Source organism: Lissotriton helveticus, chromosome 8 (genome assembly GCF_964261635.1).
Source record: "Lissotriton helveticus chromosome 8, aLisHel1.1, whole genome shotgun sequence".
Lineage (NCBI taxonomy): Eukaryota > Metazoa > Chordata > Amphibia > Caudata > Salamandridae > Lissotriton > Lissotriton helveticus.
The window spans coordinates 840,607,662-840,627,914 of NC_136069.1; the positions used below are offsets into that span (position 1 = coordinate 840,607,662).

The window sequence follows — 20,253 nt, forward strand, 5'->3', positions numbered from 1 at the left end:
CATAGTCCAGCTAACTAGTGATCAGGCCCTTCACCACCAGTTACTGTCACTGAACTGAAAAATAATTCCGAAGTTTAAACCCTCTTCAAATGTGTGAACATGAACTACTCACTAGACACCATTGACAATAAGAGAGAAATATCATAATTCAAGATCATTAGAACTAATGTCCCATTTGTGGCTTCCTATAATTGAGGAAGGGTCCCCTAAAAATCTTACAAAGGTGCAGTACTTTTAGGAAAGTCTTCACCTCAACAATGCCTGAATACTGGACCCCTCCGAGTCTGTAATCTGAATATGAGCTTCCTTTTTCCGTCTCTCTCTCTCTCTCTCTCTCTCTCTCTCTCTCTCTCTCTCTCTCTCTCTCTCTCTCTCTCTCTCTCTCTCTCTCTCTCTCTCTCTCTCGCTCTCGCTCTCGCTCTCTCTCTCTCTCTCTTCTCTCCCCTGGCTTTAACTAACTTGCAGAAAATTCAGCCAGGCTAAAGATTTAACAAGACTGTGACATGTAACTAACCATCCAGTCACCTCACAGCCATACAAAATTAGGACTGCCCTGCTCTGCACATTTAGCACTAGCAAACTAGCACCTATCTTTCATTGGCACACAGATACTGCATACTAACCTCAATGGATAATCTGGTATGAAGTAGATTGAATTAGGCCAAACAGAGAGGCCCATAACCAAAATTAAAGATCAGTCAACCTTATTGCACCCAAAACAAACCATTCCAATTTAACACTGTTTCACATGTTATGTAGGGATTGCTGGGATTATAATTTGCATTACAGAAGGCAGATCAAAAAAATATTTTAATCTTTTAGGTTTGTTGAGTTCAACTTTTGTTTGCCAAACGTTTTCCACAGGAAACTGTGATAGAACCACTTCCTGGAAAATGGAAAGTGCAAAGGTTTTCAGCTCTCTAGGCACAAAAGCATTTTGCACTTGTGGTGGGATTTGTCCCCTTATTGGTAATGGTTTTCTTTGGAAATGCATTTGTAATTAAGAGCCTTTTAGCGATGGCACTTAAGGGCTGTAAGTGCCAGGCCTACCAGCAACAGGGTTTAAAATGAACATACTCCACTGCAGAGATTCTACCCATATTCAAAGTTATGATCTGTCCCACCTTCCCCTTGGAACAGTGACACCACAGGTGGAGGTCTGTTGTTTTAGCAGCATGTGACAGTGTTGCTCCATGAGACTGGGTAAAGGTGTTGTACAACGGGGCCCACTACATAAAATGACTCTGATTACAGTTGTGCTATAACATTTTACATTTCTCTTCTTCCACACTAAAAGAACGCACTCCTACGGGTCGTTTCTCAGAATCTAGCAGGTAAAAGTGGCAAATGTTTCCCTGTATATTTCCTGCTACATTTAGGGTACATTTCTGGCTTTTTGAGGGGTCACAAATGATTCCAGGAAAACTCTTGGAGATCTGTGACAGTCCTAGTAATCCGGGAACACTCATACTTCCCACAGATTTACTGATGCACATGTTCCACTTGTTAAAAAGTCAGCACGAAAGACCATGCAGACATGAACATTTTCACATTTCACTTTTCATTTTTCCACATAGACATCTTTTTCACCTGAAGAATTCCCCTCTCCTGTTAGTTTCGTTTCTACCCTGAAAGGGTACTTAGACTTGCTTATAATAGAAGCAGTTTGAAGTGTTTGAAAGGTAGAAAACTACTCCCAAAATGTTTCTAAATTCTTAAAAATGTTTCTGTTCACTCCACTCAAGTTTCAAGTTTCAAATTTATTGTTTGATTAATTCAAATCATTACAACACCCTCCTAATGCGAATAAAATAATTACATAGACAATTTATCAATATATAAAAATAGATATCACTTTTTGTTAAAAAATTCATAACAGTTAAATTTTGATATAAAAGATTTTGCGGTTGGCGGCTTTCAAACTTTGAACAACAGAGTTAACAGTGTGACTCCCTTGAGAAGGGTATTAATGTCATTTTGCAGAGATTTAGTTGAGGTCTCCGTCGTCTTGCCGTAGAAGTCTACTAACTGCGTTCATGTATTTGACTCCTCTGCATGCCAGGATGTATGACGTACCCTCTAACCAACGTATCACCGCTTGCCTGCTTGACCGGATGTTCAAGTCGTTGAAAATTGATTTTAGGTGCTGCCTCCTGAGGTCTTGGGCTGCTGGGCAGGCACATAGTAGGTGAATTAGAGTTTCTTTTTTGAAACCGCATAGTCGGCAGGACTGTGATTTAAATGCCTTTTTCCACAGAGGGAGTAAGTCCTTTGAGTCGTGGAGGCCCATTCGAAACTTTATGAAGCTCATTTTTAACTGTGAGCTAAAATGGGCGGATAAGTATGCTTGTGGCTTTAAGAGACGGTAGGAGTTTATGACTGTCCACCCATGCCGCCTCTTGTTGAGCGCCTTTTTGTCCTCCTTTTGGCTGCGATGTTTACTATTTTGCCCAAGGTTACTCTGTCCAGCCCTGTGTCCCATGCTGTTTGAAACCCCAACTCGGCCAACGAGACTCTCAAAAAGCTTCCCCAGGAGTTGGGGGTATCCAGCTCCCCCTGGAACCTAATTGCATCCCAGCATAAACTGTTCAGAGTGCCCGAGTTTGAAGAGCGAAATGTATGACAAAGTTTGATGAAGCTGCTCATTCCCCGGAACTTCTGATGCTGTTGGCCGAATTCCAATCTAACCTGGGCGGGCGAGACACATTTTGGTAAGTCAAAGACTGCTTTATAAATCTTTGACTGCAGCTCGTTCAATAAGTCCGCTTCTGTGCCACACCAAGGGGCCAAGCCATAGGATAAGCTGGGCTGGATTCGTGCGGCCATTACTTTTAGCAAATGGGAATGGTTTGGGCAGTCCATTTTTTGCGTAATAATCTGTAAGCAAAAATTAAAAATTGAGCCTTGGCTTTTAGTGCCAATTTATGTTCTTTGTGGGTTGCCCCCTGCCCGATTATTACGCCCAGGTATTTATATGAGCTCTCTTCTTCGACAATTGCCCCTTTGGCCCTCCATTTGAACTTGGTTTTTTTGCAGTCCACTAAGCGGACGACTTTGGTTTTCTCTTTATTTAGCTCCAGCTGTTCCATGTCCAAGTAGGCTACGAGATTATTTATTGATCTCTGTAAGCCAATAGGGGTTTGGCTCAGCAAAACTATGTCATCCGCGTATTGTAGGATGGCGACTGGAGTGTTGGCCATTTTCGGGGGTGAGAATCTGGTTTCTCAATATGTGGTGCAATGTCCGATAAAAACAAGTTAAAAAAGCTGGGGGCCAAGACACAGCCTTGTTTCAGACCTCTTTGCGTAAAAATACTCGCTGTTGTACTTAGCCCATCACCAAACTTAACTCTTGCTCAGGTGTCCGTATACAATATGATTATGCCATTAAGCATTTTGTTTGGCAAGCCCCATGCGTCGAGTTTCTTCCAGAGCTGGCTCCTGCTCACTCTATCAAAAGCGGATTTGATGTCCACAAAGCAAGCGAACAGTTGCTGTTTTCTTATTTGTGCTTTTTCTGTTAGGAGTGCTAGGATGGCGAGGTTGGATATAGTGCCCATTCCCTGCCTAAATCCGGACTGGAACTTAGGAATTATGTTTTATTCTTCCATCCAACCTTGCAGCTGAATTAGCAAGCATGAAGCGTACAGTTTTGCTTCTACGTCAATCAGTGAAATTAGTCTATAGTTTCCCGGCTTACGGTGGTCTCCCTTTTTAAATATAGGGTGGATGGCATTACCCTTCCAGGAAGTCGGGCTGTTGGACTGGTTATAGATCTCATTGAATAGTGGGGTGAGGATGGAAGACCACAGGTCTGGGTTATCCCTAAAAATTGCGTTGGGAATGCCGTTTGGCCCAGCCGCTCCCTCAGGCCTTAACTTCCATATAAGCCTGCTTAGCTCATTCGCGTTAACCAGGATGTTAAACTCGTTGGCACGCATCTCTGACTGTGGAGTGCTGCCTTCCTCGTGATCCGGCTTGGGGAGGCCCTCTTTGTCTTTCAGGTTGAGATCTTGCCCGTGGTGCATTCCTTTGGGACCCGTCACTACCTGGTTGTACTGGGAATGCACATGGGCACTCCACTCCTCCATAAAGCTCCTTACCTGCTCCTAACCCTAAACGTATGATAACGTAAAATCCATCATACTTACGGATTTTCCATCATTGAAAAAAACGTCAATACTAATTTCTGCAGAAAAGGTTGTGGAGTTACAAAGCGCTATTGGCCTATTTATGCACATCCGTTTAGGATTTAGGACAGGCTCTGGTGCACCGAGTCCTTTTTTAATTGTCTCCCTTTCCTAAGCTCTGCCAACAATAATCATAATAATCTTTTACCCCAGCTTCCACTCTTCAAAAGACGCTTTTAAATCTTCACAAGTCTATTTTTTCCATACATAGATCGAGGCTATTAATGTAGTTTATACATTTCAAGGTCCGGAGCCACTACTCTTAGACCCAGCAGAATTTCCTCATTGGAAAATCCCTTTGAGCAGGGAGAGTGTGACATTGCACTTTATTTATTTTTACTCTTTTTTGCATTTAAAATTAAATTAATGTGCTGTATGTGGAAACTTCTTTTCATCCCATTAATGAAATATGTGGTGTTTTGTGTGTCCTTCTCCCATGAAAGTACACTCTTGACATGTTCGATGCCGTCTAAAAGTGGTCCTTTGGTGGTTGACATACTTTTAATTGGACAAAGTTAGAATATATGTTAAACACATAAGCATCATAAGTTCGTCCCCATAGGAATGTATTATCTCTGAAAGAACCCTGTACACTCCTAAAGCTGGTAGACATTTTGAGACTGGTGAGCCGCTTTGTTTCAGGAGAGGAGCCCTTGCTGTCCGTTTTGCTTGCCGAGGACATAGAGGGAGGAGAAGCTGTTTAAACCCCACACCTCGCCGCACCCGCTCCGCGGGTGCCGCCTCGCTCCTGTGAGTCTCTCCACCTGTGGAACAGTTGTAGTGTGTATTGGGGTGACTTGGCCACGAGGGAGATTGCGCAGCCTGGCAACAGGGACTCGTTGTACCAGGAGTCCCTGCTCCACTGATTGTCAACACCTGATCCGGCGGTAGGTTGCAAGCCCCGCCCACTGGCCAGAGAACGCATTTACTCACCAAACAAGTCTCAGTCGAATGGGAGCCACTTTGTTTCAGGAGAGGAGCCCTTGCTGTCCGTTTTGCTTGCCGAGGACATAGAGGGAGGAGAAGCTGTTTAAACCCCACACCTCGCCGCACCCGCTCCGCGGGTGCCGCCTCGCTCCTGGGAGTCTCTCCACCTGTGGAACAGTTGTAGTGTGTATTGGGGTGACTTGGCCACGAGGGAGATCGCGCAGCTTGGCAACAGGGACTCGTTGTACCAGGAGTCCCTGCTCCACTGATTGTCAACACCTGATCCGGCGGTAGGCTGCAAGCCCCGCCCACTGGCCAGAGAACGTGAGATATATAACTGCCTAAGACCCTCGCTGCGCGGGAGCGTCCCGGGAGAAGCCCGGGCAAAGGGCGGGCCCTCTGTGGCCCTCAGAGGCCCTAAGAGAATGGGCTGGGCCATTCCACTTGGTCCCATCGCGCCCCCGGACTCTTACCAAGGTGACACTTTGTTAACATTCTTGACTGATTTATGGTGCCATTAGAGATGTATTATTTTTATTATTAGACACATTTATTTGTACCATCTGTTTAAGTTTTGTAAACTGCACTTCCCTTGACCAGGATAAATCTATATTGTCAGTAAGATGTAGTTCCACCATAATGAACAAAAGCAAGACCACCCCAATGTCGACTCGGTCTACCTCTAGGCAGAAGACCCAAGTTACCACTCCCCTCCCAACCCTCACCGCGATTGACAGAATGCTCCAACAAACAATAGGAGTCGTTGTCAACGCGATAGAAAACACGGAGAGGCGCCTCTCACTGCCCCCAAGTATGTGTCTTTCCATGCAGAAAGCTCAGGATGCACCTATAACAGCTAACTCATCCACACACACAGCATACTCTCAAGATTCCATCCTTATGGAATCGTTTGCGGGCTTCCAGGATACAGAGAACAGGCTGTTAGTCCCTCTAAGTATTACCCCTCCACCTGACTTTGTTACCCGGGCAAGCAGGCTATCTATGACACCTAACATCCAGTCAACCGCAGAATCTTCCAAACATACCGATGCCTCCGTAGTAGTAGTAGCGGAAGCCTCTCGAACTCCCAACAGCATAACTCTCCCAAATACTTGTACTCAAGGGATAGGGAACATAGGCACCATGACAACCAGGAGGAAGGTGAGGATGACACAGAAACCCAGGGCAAAATTGAAATACGACAAACATAAACTCAGGCATAGTCAGAGGCTTTTTAACCCTGTACTAAAAAAAACCATACCAGCACATCAAAGCCAGTTGTTATTTGTAGAGAATAGTATAGACCCCCAAACAGTCATTACCGACAGTAAGCTGACCAACAGGGCAAGTGACAACGACACCTATTTAGACACCATTGAGGGGGAAATCGAGGACCTGATGAAGCCCCTCATGCTCCCCCTGACACAAAGAGTTAAAATGTTGGCCGAGAAAGTAGATAAAATGGAAGAAGTTCTCTTGCAGAACAATGAAATGTTGTTAAAGTATGCTAAAACCCCTCAAATCCAGGCTATTCAAACAAATATAACTAAGCCACCGCGCCCTGCCGCTAATAAGAACACCCGAGTTGTAACATCAGGCCCAAGCAAACTGCCTAAACCCTTACAGCCACCGAAAACAATAGCTAAGGGACACATGGAGTCACTCAAGGTTTCATCAGCGGCACCGGGTATGAGCCCAGATGTGACAGTTTCCCTAAGTGTGCTGCCAAGTAACATTGGGCCAGATACCACAGAGGGGGGGGGGCGAGAGCGAGTGGGCAGCAGAGGTCCTAAATAACGACAACAGTAACAGCCGACAGGATCACCCCATTAGCCCAGTCCCAGTCAGTAAACTCCCACGTATTGACCTGCCACCGGAATCCTATCCTTATAACCGTGATCATGATAGGAGTTCCAACCTTAGGTATAGGGAAATTTGAGGGCCAACTAGAGTTAAAAAACAAAGTTAGTCATTGGCTAACTAGACACAGACCTATCCCTCAAGCCGTAAGTGGTCAAATCCTACAGGTCAGAAGAATAGATTGGGTGGGACAGGGTAATAAGGATTACGAGGGTGAATGCATAATTATAAATTTTAAAGATCGGTGGGTGGTTAACTACATCAGCGGTTGGAGGGACGGCGATTTAGAAAGTAGAATACAAACTGTAGATCTCAGTTACTTTTATTCGCCGCCCTCCACGGCCCAAAGGAACCCAAATCGACAACCGCCTCAGAGAACCAAGTACTACACCCCACATGATAAACACCAAATGGTACACGGTAGTATGTACCCCAATTACATCTCTGGACAAGGGCACCTTGATTACTATAACAGCCAGTACAGGGTACCCATCTCTAATCGGTTTGCTGCCTTCTATCAGCAGGAAGGCCGTGAGGGGGTGGATTGACTTCATGAAATACCGCTTACACCAGCTAAAGATATCCTCCCACACCCCCAACAAAGTGTAGACCTCAGGGGGTCGGTACAGGAAGCCGAGGTATTTAATCCAGCCCCAGGGGATACTAACAACCATCATCTGAAGAACATACCCAAGGAAACAATCGTCACTGAGGGACACCTGTCGTTAATCAATGGCCCACCGACACATAACGAGTCAGTTAACATCTCGCTCCCACAAATCCATGAACATACTCAAACCCACACAAGTAAATGGAACTGTAATATGGATCTAAGACCAGTGGTAGCAGATAGTCCTGAGCCAAGTCCTGCTAATTCCATCAGCAAAGCCTCAAGGGGCGAAGTTCCTGCCCCAGAGGAAACAACTGTAGCGAGGCATAATGTAATTTCATGGAACATTGCTGGTTTAGCCAGTAAAATCAACGATCCATCTTGGGTGTCCTTTATAAAATCCTATTCTCTAATCTGCCTGCAAGAGACTTGGCTGGTAGGAAACAACGTATTTATAGAAGGATACAAACGTTTCTTTGTGCCAGCAGAGCCTTCGAGTAGTGGCAGAGCTAAAGGCGGTCTTGTTGTGTATATTGATCTAGCACTAACATGCTCTGTCAAAAGATTTCCCTCTAGTGATAATTACTTTCAAATATTGACGATCAAAAAGGGGAAAGAGTCACTAGCACTGATTAATTTTTATAACGCTGTTAATCTTAAAGGGGGTTGTAAGATTGTGGATTTAGATCGTTTTCTTAGGGACAATATGGAGAGACTCCCACATCAGGTTGTCATCGCAGGAGATTTGAATGCACACCCCTGTGGGAATCCAGCAACTACACCAATAGGCTTAATGGGTTGTAACAGACTCGAAGGCTTTCACTTCGATCATACCCTTCGTGGCAATTTGTTGAATGCCTTTATGGATGATTTTGATTTACTTACTGCCATGTCCCAGGTGGATGATCACACTCTTTATGAAACCCCTACCTTTAAAGGATGTGCGGGGGTTCTTACATTGACCATATACTTTACACTAGCAACCTTAGTTCCTATATGTCTGACTTTAAAATTTTAGAGAACTCATTGAGTGACCACAATCCTGTTTGCATTCACTTAGGAGGTACGTTCCTCAATGTACAAGAAGAAAGGCCAGACAGTGGGGTTTTAAAATGCACGGACGGTAATAGACGTTTAAAGTGGGCAATGGTGAACTTGGCCCAACTTTACGAAAAGATTAACGGGACATGTAATGTCGAGTTATCCACCTGCGTTTCTCCCGCACCATCAGCACAGGAAATACTATTGCCTTTAATGGCATAGTCATTAAAGTTGGTGAAATGTTAATAGTATCCCCTACAGGTCGGATTTGTAATGTGCCAAAGTGGTTTGATCACGCTTGCTCTAAGGCAAGCCGCGATCTAAAGTCAGCCCTAAAAGCTAGACCAAGGGACCCGGTAAACACTAGGGCAGCTCGGCTTGCCTACAAAAGGGCTTTGGTTAAACGCAAAGCGGAAGTAAAAGCGTCCATTTGGGAAAACCTGCTAGACCCTGTAACACTTGGTAATAGTACTACATTTTGGGGTATTATAAACAAACCCCTGTTTGAATCCCCAGGTGATTCCCCTCTAGGCACTAACATATCCGAAGATGATTGGGTCTCCCATTTTAGTTGCATTTTTAATAGTGATATATCTCAGCCTATATATGACAAAGGTGACCCAGAGACTAACCCCCTGCGCTTCACCATTTGTGAGGTGGAGAAGGGCATCAAGGGTCTAACTAGTAAGAAAGCACCCGGGCCCGATGGTCTGCCCCCGGACCTCTTTAAATCAAGGACATCACTGTGGGCACCTGTTCTCTCTGCTGTATTTAACTCAGCAGCTGACCATGGATGCCCAAAGTCTTGGTGGTTGTCCACAATAGTCCCCGTTTTCAAAAAGGGGACCGTAACAGCACATCCTGCTACAGGCCAATATCCTTAATCGACTCGGTCGTAAAAGTAGTAGGTGGTGTAATCCTGAACAGGTTAACAACCTGGGCTGACGAAAATAACATAATCTCCCCAATCCAGTATGGCTTTAGACCAGGCCATTCTACCATCTCTCAGTGCCTCAACTTATACATGGTTTTGGGGAAATACACGTTGGCACATCAGGGCACAGTCCACTTGGCTTTTACGGACCTCTCGTCAGCTATGGGAGGCTATGAGAAATATGGGGGTGGAACAGACCCTGGTTAATTTCTTGGCGGATTTACACCAGGACACCCGAGTTAATGTGCGATACACCCAGGACCTGAAGGTGACCAGGGGATTCAGAGTACATCGGGGTGTAAGACAGGGCTGCATCCTGGCCCCGTTTCTTTTTAATTTATATATTAATAACTTGGAAAACACTCTTTTAAAAACATGTGCGGACTATCCCTATGTCGGACACAAAGGGCTACCCGTCTTACTTTACGCGGACGATGCCGTTTTGCTGGCAAGGACCGCAAAAGGGCTTCAATTGCTGCTTGACACCTTTCTTACCTTCATGAAATCCCGGGATCTCTCCATTAATAACTCAAAATCATTTGTTATGAATGTAGGTACAGCACATAACAAGGAGTTACCATTCTATGTAAATGGGGAGAAGATTCCCACGACAAAAACTTTCTCATACCTGGGGGTCCTGTTCGATAACCAACTGAAATGGGGCCCCGCTGTACAGAAGAAAAAAGGGGAGATAACACAGGCAAATGCGGCAATTTTTAATTTTGCGAGGAAAATGGGGAAACGGCCAATTGCCTCTCTTTTAAAAGTATATCAGGCCAAGAGTGTGGCAATAGGCTGTTATGGAAGTGAGTTATGGGGGCACACAACTGTTAAGGACTTGGTGGTAGTAGAAAACAATTTCATGAAACAGCTCCTAGGGGTCCCGAGAGGAACTGCAAATTTCATAGTGCACGAGGAGCTAGGTTCTCCTTATTTAGGTGACATCATTGCACTTCGGCCTTTAACATTCTGGCTGAAGTGCTGGCTAAATAAGGACCTCCCGCTAAACCACCAGCTCCTGAGAGAAGCACTGACATGGGATAATATGTTAAAAATCCCGTGGCTAAAATATTTGAAAAAATGCTTCACTGCACTGGGGCGTCCTGAACTCTTCTCAAACCCCGACTCCATCACTGTAACTGACGTAGAGTCCGTGAAAAACACCTTTTCTCTTTAGCAGCTTTTTCAGCGGGAGGAGACGGAACTAAAGAAAAGTAACAGAAAATATGTTGTCCTACAGACCACACTAAGCATGGAACCTTACTTTACTGGCCAATGTCGAACTATGACCGTTTCTTGTTAATTAGGTTTCGGCTGGACCTCTTTCATTTACTGCTAGCTGTTCCAAGAGGCAGCCACCAAGGCCAAGTGCTACCTTCCTGCGGCTGCGACTGCGTGTCTCCGCAGGATTTGGTGCACTTTTTATTTTTTTGCCCTTTTTATGATATTCCCCGGAGGGTTTACCTTAAGCCTCTTCTCAAAAGATTGAACATTATCCAGGTTAAGCCCGCCCTTTGTTACCTACAGCTGCTAAATAATGAATGTACCTTATCTGTAATTAGTTTTTTAAAATTAGCCTTAAAATTTAGAGTCAGCATGGATGGTTAACGCTTGACACTGTTGTATATATCTTTTAACAGATTAATTGTGTTTTATACCTGGGGACAATGTGGTTTTTAATTATTTAATTTTTATGATGTTTATTAAACTGTGCTTTTATGGTTGTTTTCTGCAAATAACCGAATAAAGATCTTTATTAATATTAATTAATGACTGGTGTCGTTACATAGCGCCATTATTTTGTGTTCACTTACTGCCTCAACTACTTGAGCGCTCAATATTTAATTGTTTCCCTTCGTGTTGGAACAGATTATCTCTTTTACAGGTGGGTGTTGCCACCTGCTGGTCATTTTGTATAACTTTTGGAATGCTTCAGAAGCGTTAGCTTCACCGAAAACCTCACGTCATCAATACTTCTAAAAATAAAAGTGCAAAGAGAATGTATTTTGCGTCTGACCTTTTCATCTATTTGCTTTCATGTGGGCCTGGATTTTTTTTGTTCAGCAAAGAGATATGAAGATTTAGTATTTTTTTTAATAGATTTGTCAGCACTGCAATCGTGAATAAAGCCACTCTGAATATATATAGGGTGCAAAACAAAAGAAGTGTTTGTTGTACGGTGTTTTTCACAGCATTTTTAAAATACAAAATCTATAGTATTTTCTTTTTCTCATTCTGCACAATGTCAGTAATGGGGGAACGCTGTGGAAGCAAATATGTTAGGGGCTGATTACGACTTTGGTGGTGCTGCGCCAGCTCTCTGTCAACACAGCTCTGTCAACACAGCACCGCCAACACAGCACGGCCAAAGCCGCGCAAGGACGGCCCGCCTTAATACATGTTGAAACCGTGTAAAGCGGAGAGTCCTTTGCCTGTCCCATGGCAGCGCCTGGAATGGCAAAAAAACACACACACAAAAAAAACCAACACGGCATGGACAGCTCCGTCCATGCCGCCTGGAACTTTGGGGGAATACAGACATTATAGGCCTTTACCTTAAAATTCCAGATGTTTCCTTTAAATTTCAGGTTTATTGCTCAGCTAAATAAAAATATAACCCAAGATCCTTCTCCTTCAACAATAATTTCTGCAAAACTAGCAAGTATGACATAAGATAGTCCATTTGAATTTGCCAATACTTTTTTCAAGGATTTTCGGCTGCTCCATTGTGACTGCTGGAGGTGTATTTTGTGTTGATTTAGGATTATTCAGTACAATTTTGGAGTAATTGAGCAACATTTGTCTGCTATCCTTCTGCTGGTCAGGACTAGATAAATTGTTAGCTTTGGTGGAGTTTTGAATCGGCAAACACAAGCATCTGTGTCACTACATGATACTCACATCTGATCCACAACTCTCATGCCTGGTTGGCAGAACAGAAAGAAGGCAATTATTGCATTTGCATGGAGGTAAAATTCACCCGTAACCCATCGCCTAATCGACAACCTATCCTAAAGTGAAAGAAAACCCACTAATTACAAAATTGAGCTTTTGTGTTAAGGACTGGTTGGTACTAATTTGCTTTATACATTTTTTTACAGCTAATACGAAAAGTCTGACTACTCCAGCACTGGCAAAAGGAACCGGTAAGGATTAACCATAGTTAACATATACATTTATGCTCCTAAACCAGTGGTCATCCATATTCAAGTTAACGTGATTAGACGTTTATTGCAACCCTTGCTATTGTCGGGCTGCTTTAGAGTCTAATAATTTTTGATTGTTTTGAATTTCTGTTTCACTGTTTTCTCATGAAAACGGCAATTCATAGATGGGAGGTTGCTACTGTATTTTCCAAGACCCCAAGTCTCTGGATAAAATAGACTACCTTGTATTACAAAATAGCTTGGTCTAATGCCCCATTTAACTTTGGTGTGAGAGGGCAGTAGTCTTACTCAAGCATTAGCCTCCTCTTGTTGAAGTCCTACTCATTTGCTCCTGTCTGATGATTTGGAGGCGTGGCTAGAGTCCTCGATTCTGCCAACCACAAGGTGCACTCTGTAGCAGTGCTACTACCTGCGTTCTGCCAACCAACCACTGAGTCAGGCATAAGCAGTACACTTGCTGCCTGATTTTGAGTTAGGTGACTATCAACTGTGGAAGGTTTGTTTTGGATTTCACCAACCAAAGCTAGCAGGAATCAGTGTTCACGCCCCGATGCCTTCGGAGGTGCTGTTGACTGCCACCGCTCATGCACTGCATGCAGGGCAGACCTGGGGGCGGGGGGTATATGTGCAATACCATGAGGCCTAGGGAAGTGACAAGGGTTGAATCTAGCAGCATGTGTAAGTCTCCTTTGGGATCATGCATCCTGTGCGTAGGGTCCTCCTGTTGGTATGTGCAGTAGCTCCAAAGGCAGTTTCCCCATGGCTCTGTGTTCATGTTCACTCCTTGGAATATCAAGCAATCTGTGTTCTTGTGAAGCACGACTATTCACCCGTAAGGTTCTCAAGGCGCTGAGGGGGAGGGGAGATATGCTGTCAGTCGAAGATACAGGTCTTGAGGTCCTTCCTGAATTAAGGCAGAGATGGAGATTGCCGGAGATGCAGATGTTGGGAATTCCAGGTCTTTGCAGTGAGGTAGAAGGCTCTTCCTCAATTAGTGGTCCCGAGGATCCGTGGGATGGTGGCCAGGGCCTGATGGGCGGAGCAAAGTTGACTGTTGACAGTGTGGAAGGAGAGGTGATGGTTGAGGTATGCAGGTCTGGCATTGTGGAGGGCTTTGTAGGCGTGTGTGAGGAGGTTATTGGTGATTTGTTTGTTGACCGGCAGCCAGTGGAAATCTCTCAGGTGGCCAGTGATGTGGCTGCAGCAGGGGATGTTCAGGATGAGTCTGGCAGAGGCGTTTTGGATGTTTGCAGTTCCTTTTGGAGTTTTTGCATGGTGATGGCATAGAGTGCATTGCTGTAGTCGAGTCTGCTACTGACAAGTGCGTGGGCAACTGCTTTCCTGCACTTGGTGGGGGTCCATGCGAAGATTTTCTGGACAAGGAAGAGCATGTGGAAGCTGGAGGACGAGACAGCGTTGATCTGGTGGTTCGTTGAGAGTGAGGAGTCCAGGATGATGGCAAGGTTTTGTGCATGGTCCATGGGTTTTGTGAGGTTCAAAGTGCTGCTTGCTACCAGGCGTCATTCCAGGCTTAGGGGGTGGGGCCCAGGATGAGGACTTCGGTCTTCTCTGAGTTGAGCTTGAGGCAGCTGTCCTTCATCCAGGTGGCTATTGCTTTCATTCAACTGTGGAAGTTGTTCTAGGTGGCTGTGGGTTCGTCTGTGAGGGAGAGAATCAGCTGGGTGTCATTGCGTTAGGAGATGATGTTGAGTCCATGGTTTCTGAAGATGGTTGCAAGCGGGCCTTGTAGATGTTGAAGAGGGTGGGGCTCAAGAAGGAGCCCTGAGGCACTCTGCAGCTGATTTATGTGGCTTCTGAGAGAAAATGTGGAATATAACTAAAGAGATTATAAACTGCCTTGGAAATCACTGTTACCTCTCCTCTGCAATTCACAGGGGTTGAATCCCAAGTATTCCACATGCAGAGTAGTAATATCACCTTGTTTTGACAGACCTTCTGACGTGCGTGCTACCTGAACATACCCCAAGCCAGTCTAGTAATAACAGACAGCATCATGCTGGAGGCTCTCCCACCATGCCATGCAGATTCCGTTTGATTGTCCCATCCTTAAACGTCCATATGCTAAGTGGTTCCATCATTCAAATGCCTCATAGTTCGTGGTCCTGGAGGAAAAGTGTCAGGCAGCATAAATGAACAGAGACAGAGCAGCCAATGAGGTTTGCATCAGAGCCATGGTGAAGTCTTTCCCCCATGCATAGGTAAAGATTAGTAATACATGTCAAAATAAATTAAGATAATTAATTACATCCAGACATGTATTTGCCTATCCTATACTGCATATCTGCCTTGCCTGGTCCCTTTAAAAATAAGAATTGGTAACGCCAACAGGTCTCGACTCTGAAAAGCTGAGCAATTGGCTTTGGCAATCTCTTTTGCCATTTGTATGTAAATGCATGTTTGAAGGCACATGCGCTCACCTGGTCAGCAAACCTGCAACATGTTTTATAATAATGAAAACCAATTCCAAGATAGACGCTGAAGCGCACACATGCAGTGTGATGTAAATATCTGGTGTTTTTAGTAATATTGTAAAGGGTCCTCAGTTGTATGCTGGAACAACTTGTCCATGCAGGGCACACTCTTATAATTTACAGGAACTGTTGCTACATACCGAGAGTGGTGGGGCAGGCAAATGGTTGGTGGGGGCATACATGCAGCGCAACATTACATTAATTTTCCAACATCCATTACATTCTTTTTAAAGTTAAAACGTTACCTTCAAAATGGTAATGTAATACATGGTGGCGATTTAATGCACATTACAAATAAAATGAACATTTCAAAAAAGAAAAAGGACTTACCTTCACGTCCTCGCTCCAGCACGTCCTCGCTCCAGTGTCCTTTTCCCCTAGAGGTGAGTGTCGGCCAACTCCCCTGTCCAACCATGGTGCTGCTCTCATGCTATAGACCAACAAAATAAAAGCACCAGGATTGGATGAAGCAGGCTCTCACAGCACTCCTAAGCACTGGAGGCCTTTCGTTGCGTCACTAGGGGAGTGCGGGGGGGGGGGGGGTGCGGACCGCACCTGGTGACATCCTCACATTGTTTTGTTCTTTCAAAAAGCGACCGCTATGAGACGTAAAATGCCAAAATAAACCAAGCAGGCGCTCAGTTTCGAAGCCTTTCCAAAAGGTATTCACCTTTGAATAAATAAATACATTACCGATTCCGCTCGCAGGTACAGATTAGTTGTATCCATTAATTCAGTATGTGCATAAGAATGAATAAATAATGCCAACATTAGGGATTTTACAGAAACTCCGAGGCTTATGGTCTTCTTAGCGGATCTGTGGAAATCTCAGATATAACTAAACTGATTTTAATTCCACTTACATTTCAATTTATATTTTTATATCTATATAGCAGCACTAAAGTAATATATCGCATCCAGGTACTAGAACAGGAAGGAGGTTTAACAGTCGGATGCAGGAGGAGTTTTAGTAATGTATTATTAAGGGAATAGTTGCTTTATGGCTTTTCTAAAGACAATAAGAGACGGGTGTGAACAATCATTTGAGACCTGGAAATGAACATTTTCTGTCACTTTTGGATTCACTTCGGGAGAAAGGGTGAATCAAAAGATGCCAGCCTGGAACACAGAGGCCAAGTGGGTGAACCGAGCCCAATTTTGCAGGGTACAAGAGAACAAAAGCAAACAGCAGTATAGTTAGCAAAGATGGGCAGGCATAGTGTAAACCTTTGACCAAGCAGTCTTCTAGCTCTTTGCATTTATGGCAGGAAAAGAAAGAAACTTTGAAAGATTTCTTTCAGGGTAAGGAAATTCTTAATAGTCGGGCCAGCAATTGCCAGGTATATGAAGAGGGTGAGAAAATGGGTAATTTCCTGGCCTGGATGGCCAAGGAAAAAAACAATCAAAATCAAATTACTGGTATAAAAGATCCCGGTACGGGAGAGATAGAAAGAGACACCGGGAAGATGGGGCACATTTCTGAATTATTCTGACTCTCTGTGTAAGGGGCCCCCGAGTCAAGCACGTGACCTGATACAAGCCAAGCGACACAGAACCCACAGGTTTAAGCAGACACCTGGGGCGTGTCACGAACAACTTGCGTCTGCGCAAACATTTGCACATATGTGCGCTGCGAGACGGTGCAGGCAGAGGGTGAGATGGTGCAGGCAGAGGGAGGGATGGTGCAGGCAGAGGGTGAGTTGGTGCAGGCGGAGGGGATATGATGCAGTCAGAGGGTGAGATGGTGCAGGCAGAGGGGAGATGGTGCAGGCAGAGGGCGAGATGGCGCAGGCAGAGGGTGAGATGGCGCAGGCAGAGGGGAGATGGTGCAGGCAGAGGGTGAGAGGGTGCAGGCAGAGGGAGGGTTGGTGCAGGCAGAGAGGGAGATGGTGTAGGCAGAGGGTGAGATGGTGCAGGCAGAGAGGAGATGGTGCAGGCAGAGGGTGAGATGGTGCAGGCAGAGGGTGAGATGGTGCAGGCAGAGGGGAGATGGTGCAGGCAGAGGGTGAGATGGTGCAGGCAGAGGGAGAGATGGTGCAGGCAGAGGGTGAGATGGTGCAGGCGGAGGGGAGATGGTGCAGACAGAGGGTGAGATGGTGCAGGCAGAGAGGAGAAGGTGCAGGCAGAGGGTGAGATGGTGCAGACAGAAGGTGAGATGGTGCAGGTAGAGGGGAGATAGTGCAGGCAGAGGGTGAGATGGTGCAGGCAGAGGGTGATATGGTGCAGGCAGAGGGAGGGATGGTGCAGGCAGAGGGTGAGATGGTGCAGGCAGAGGGAGGGATGGTGCAGGCAGAGAGGGAGATGGTGCAGGCAGAGGGTGAGATGGTGCAGGCAGAGGGTGAGATGGTGCAGGCAGAGGGTGAGATGGTGCAGGCAGAGGGTGAGATGGTGCAGGCAGAGGGTGAGATGGTGCAGGCAGAGGGGAGATGGTGCAGGCAGAGGGTGAGATGGTACAGGAAGAGGGTGAGATGGTGCAGGCAGAGGGAGAGATGGTGCAGGCAGAGGGGAGATGGTGCAGGCAGAGGGTGAGATGGTGGAGGCAGAGGGAGAGATGGTGCAGGCAGAGGGAGAGATGGTGCAGGCAGAGGGGAGATGGTGCAGGCAGAGGGTGAGATGGTGCAGGCTAAGGGAGAGATGGTGCAGGCAGGGGGTGAGAAGGTGCAGGCGGAGGGGAGATGGTGCAGGCAGAGGGAACAAGGTGCAGGCAACTGGTAAGTTGTGAGGGGGTGACACCATGAGTTACCTGCACCGGGTGACACCAACCCTAGTGACCCCACTGCTCTCGACCCAGCTGTCTAAGACAGCTAAGTTGAGAGGTTTCAAAAGCGCATGTCTGGCAGGCCATCGGCAGGCGGCCGGCCAAATAGACATGTGCATTTTAAACTGACCCAGCCAGCCCGCCATTCCTCCCTGTTGCTATCACTCAGCAGCGGCTCGACCCCATCCTAATTCATGACTCGGGAAGTGGGTTATTGAAAAATAAGAAGGTAATCACTTAACTTTATTATCATTTTATTTCTTCATTCTGAGGCATGGAGGGCATTTTAACCAGTGGGGTGATGCTCCTCCGCTCAAACGGAGGTGTCGCCCCTGATAATTTATTAACATCAACCAGTTTCTGTGACTGGTTAAGACAATATTGCCTCAGAATATGCTCTGAACTATTACTGTCGTTCCCCAGTTATAGGGCAGAGGATCTCGGAGAAGCACTGGGGTCTAGCTATGGCGTCCTCCAACATAGGCAATCTTCAATGGCTTCACCTATAAAGCAAGTATCTTGGAATGGCACACAGGAACCGGCAGGCCAGGAGGGAGGGCGGAGGGTGGGGGTGTTGTTTGTTAATGTGGTTGTTTAGGAATATATTGCATAATTGTATCGTATGTTATTTGTATCTTATGTATGCACTCATTTTTTCATAGTCAGAAAAAGACTATCTTATTTTACTCTGGCATATGCAAGCAGATCTTTAATCTACACGAAGAAAATATTTGTTCACGATTAGAAAAAAGAAAATGCCATGTTGTACTTGCTATGACAACTTGAAATCACTTTGTGGTGCTCAATAAAGTTTGTTATAAAATAAAGCAAGTAACTATACTATAAAACTGCATTCCACCCAGTAAAATGAGGTCACCCTTTATTTGGGAAATCAATTTTACATGTTAACGTCGTATATCTCTTAATTGACACATTCCAAGCATGCTTGCTGTCCTGCAACAAAGTGGGGCTGCATTAGTATACTTTTATAAACAAGAATGAAGTCCACAAGAGGGCACCAGTACCAGGCTAGGTATCCTGGTATCTGCCCCTGCCCACATGTTCCCAATAGCTGGGGATCGGTGATTCTAGGGAAGTTCCAGGGGGCATAACCAGGGATTACGAGGTGCATCCAAACGGGATGTATGACATTACAACGCATGCTTTTACATCGCATGCTTTTACAATGCTGTTTTTACAACGCATACCATTACAACGCATAGTGCTTTTAGGCGCTGGATAGTGAATTGTTTAATTTACTATTCCAACTGCAGTTCCCGTGGATAGTAGGGAAGGTGTTGGATAGTACATTAAACACATTCCCTATCCTAGAGCGCCCCCCAGCGCAATTCGTTGTAATGGTTTGCGTTGTAAAAGTTGCGTCGTAAAGGCACTGCGTGGTAAAAGTTGCGTTGTAAAGGATGTTTCCCATCCAAACGGTATCCTCAGAAATTACGACTCAAGGGAGAAATGTGTAATTCTGCATCTGATTACGGTGGTAATTCTTAATATTCTCCCAGGGGATCATAAAGATATTTCACCTGCGTTCATCAGATCAGTGTCCAGGTGAATCACAGCTGATGCGCAGTTACCTCAGAACTACATGAGCACTGTTCATGAGGCATTATGTGATTACATTTTAATTAAATCAGACGAAAATGGCAGTGCCTGCCGAAACAAATGTTTCTAAAGAGTTTTGACTACCATGGTCATTTCTAACAGGAAGTTTTAATCATACTGTTCTTAGGCAATGTACCCGAGGCTATTGCCTGAACTCTATTTGCACTGAGTTCAGGCACATTTTTTAAATTAATGGGGCACTTCTGTTCCTCCTTTCTTAGATCCCACCTAAAGGCAGCAACAGATCTAGTGAATCCGATTTAGACATGCATATTGTTAGACCTGGCATCATTGGCATGAGTCTCTCCTCCATTTTTTTCTGTTTGCCTCCTCTGTTTACGATGTTTTTGCTGGTATATGCTTTGGGCACTGTGCCACTGCTGATCAGTGCCACAGTGCAAGTGCTCCCTATGTGAAATTGCTGTATTGATTGACTTCCATGTTTGGCTTATTTGGTTTACTATCAGTCCCTAGTAGAGTGCACCAGGAGTGCCAGGGCTTGTAAATACAAATGCTGCTAGTGGGCCTGCAGCACATGTTGTGCCACCCACAAGAGCGGCCTAGTAAAAGTATGTCTGAAGGTCTGCCATTGCCAGACCACGTGCAGTCTGACTGTCACGAGGACTGCGCAAGTACACCTACTTGCCAGTCCCTA

The 20,253-nt window shown here is 45.3% G+C and overlaps 1 protein-coding gene across 1 annotated transcript in view; it reads left to right on the forward strand.

Moving 5' to 3' along the window:
- The window catches only part of LOC144772946 (adhesion G-protein coupled receptor G2-like), a 1,412,864-nt gene that overhangs the window by 650,103 nt on the left and 742,508 nt on the right, over positions 1-20,253 (forward strand). The window contains exon 6 of the mRNA XM_078657647.1: positions 12,663-12,707. Coding sequence (XP_078513773.1) covers positions 12,663-12,707 — 45 coding nt within the window. The remainder of the gene's footprint in view (positions 1-12,662; positions 12,708-20,253) is intronic.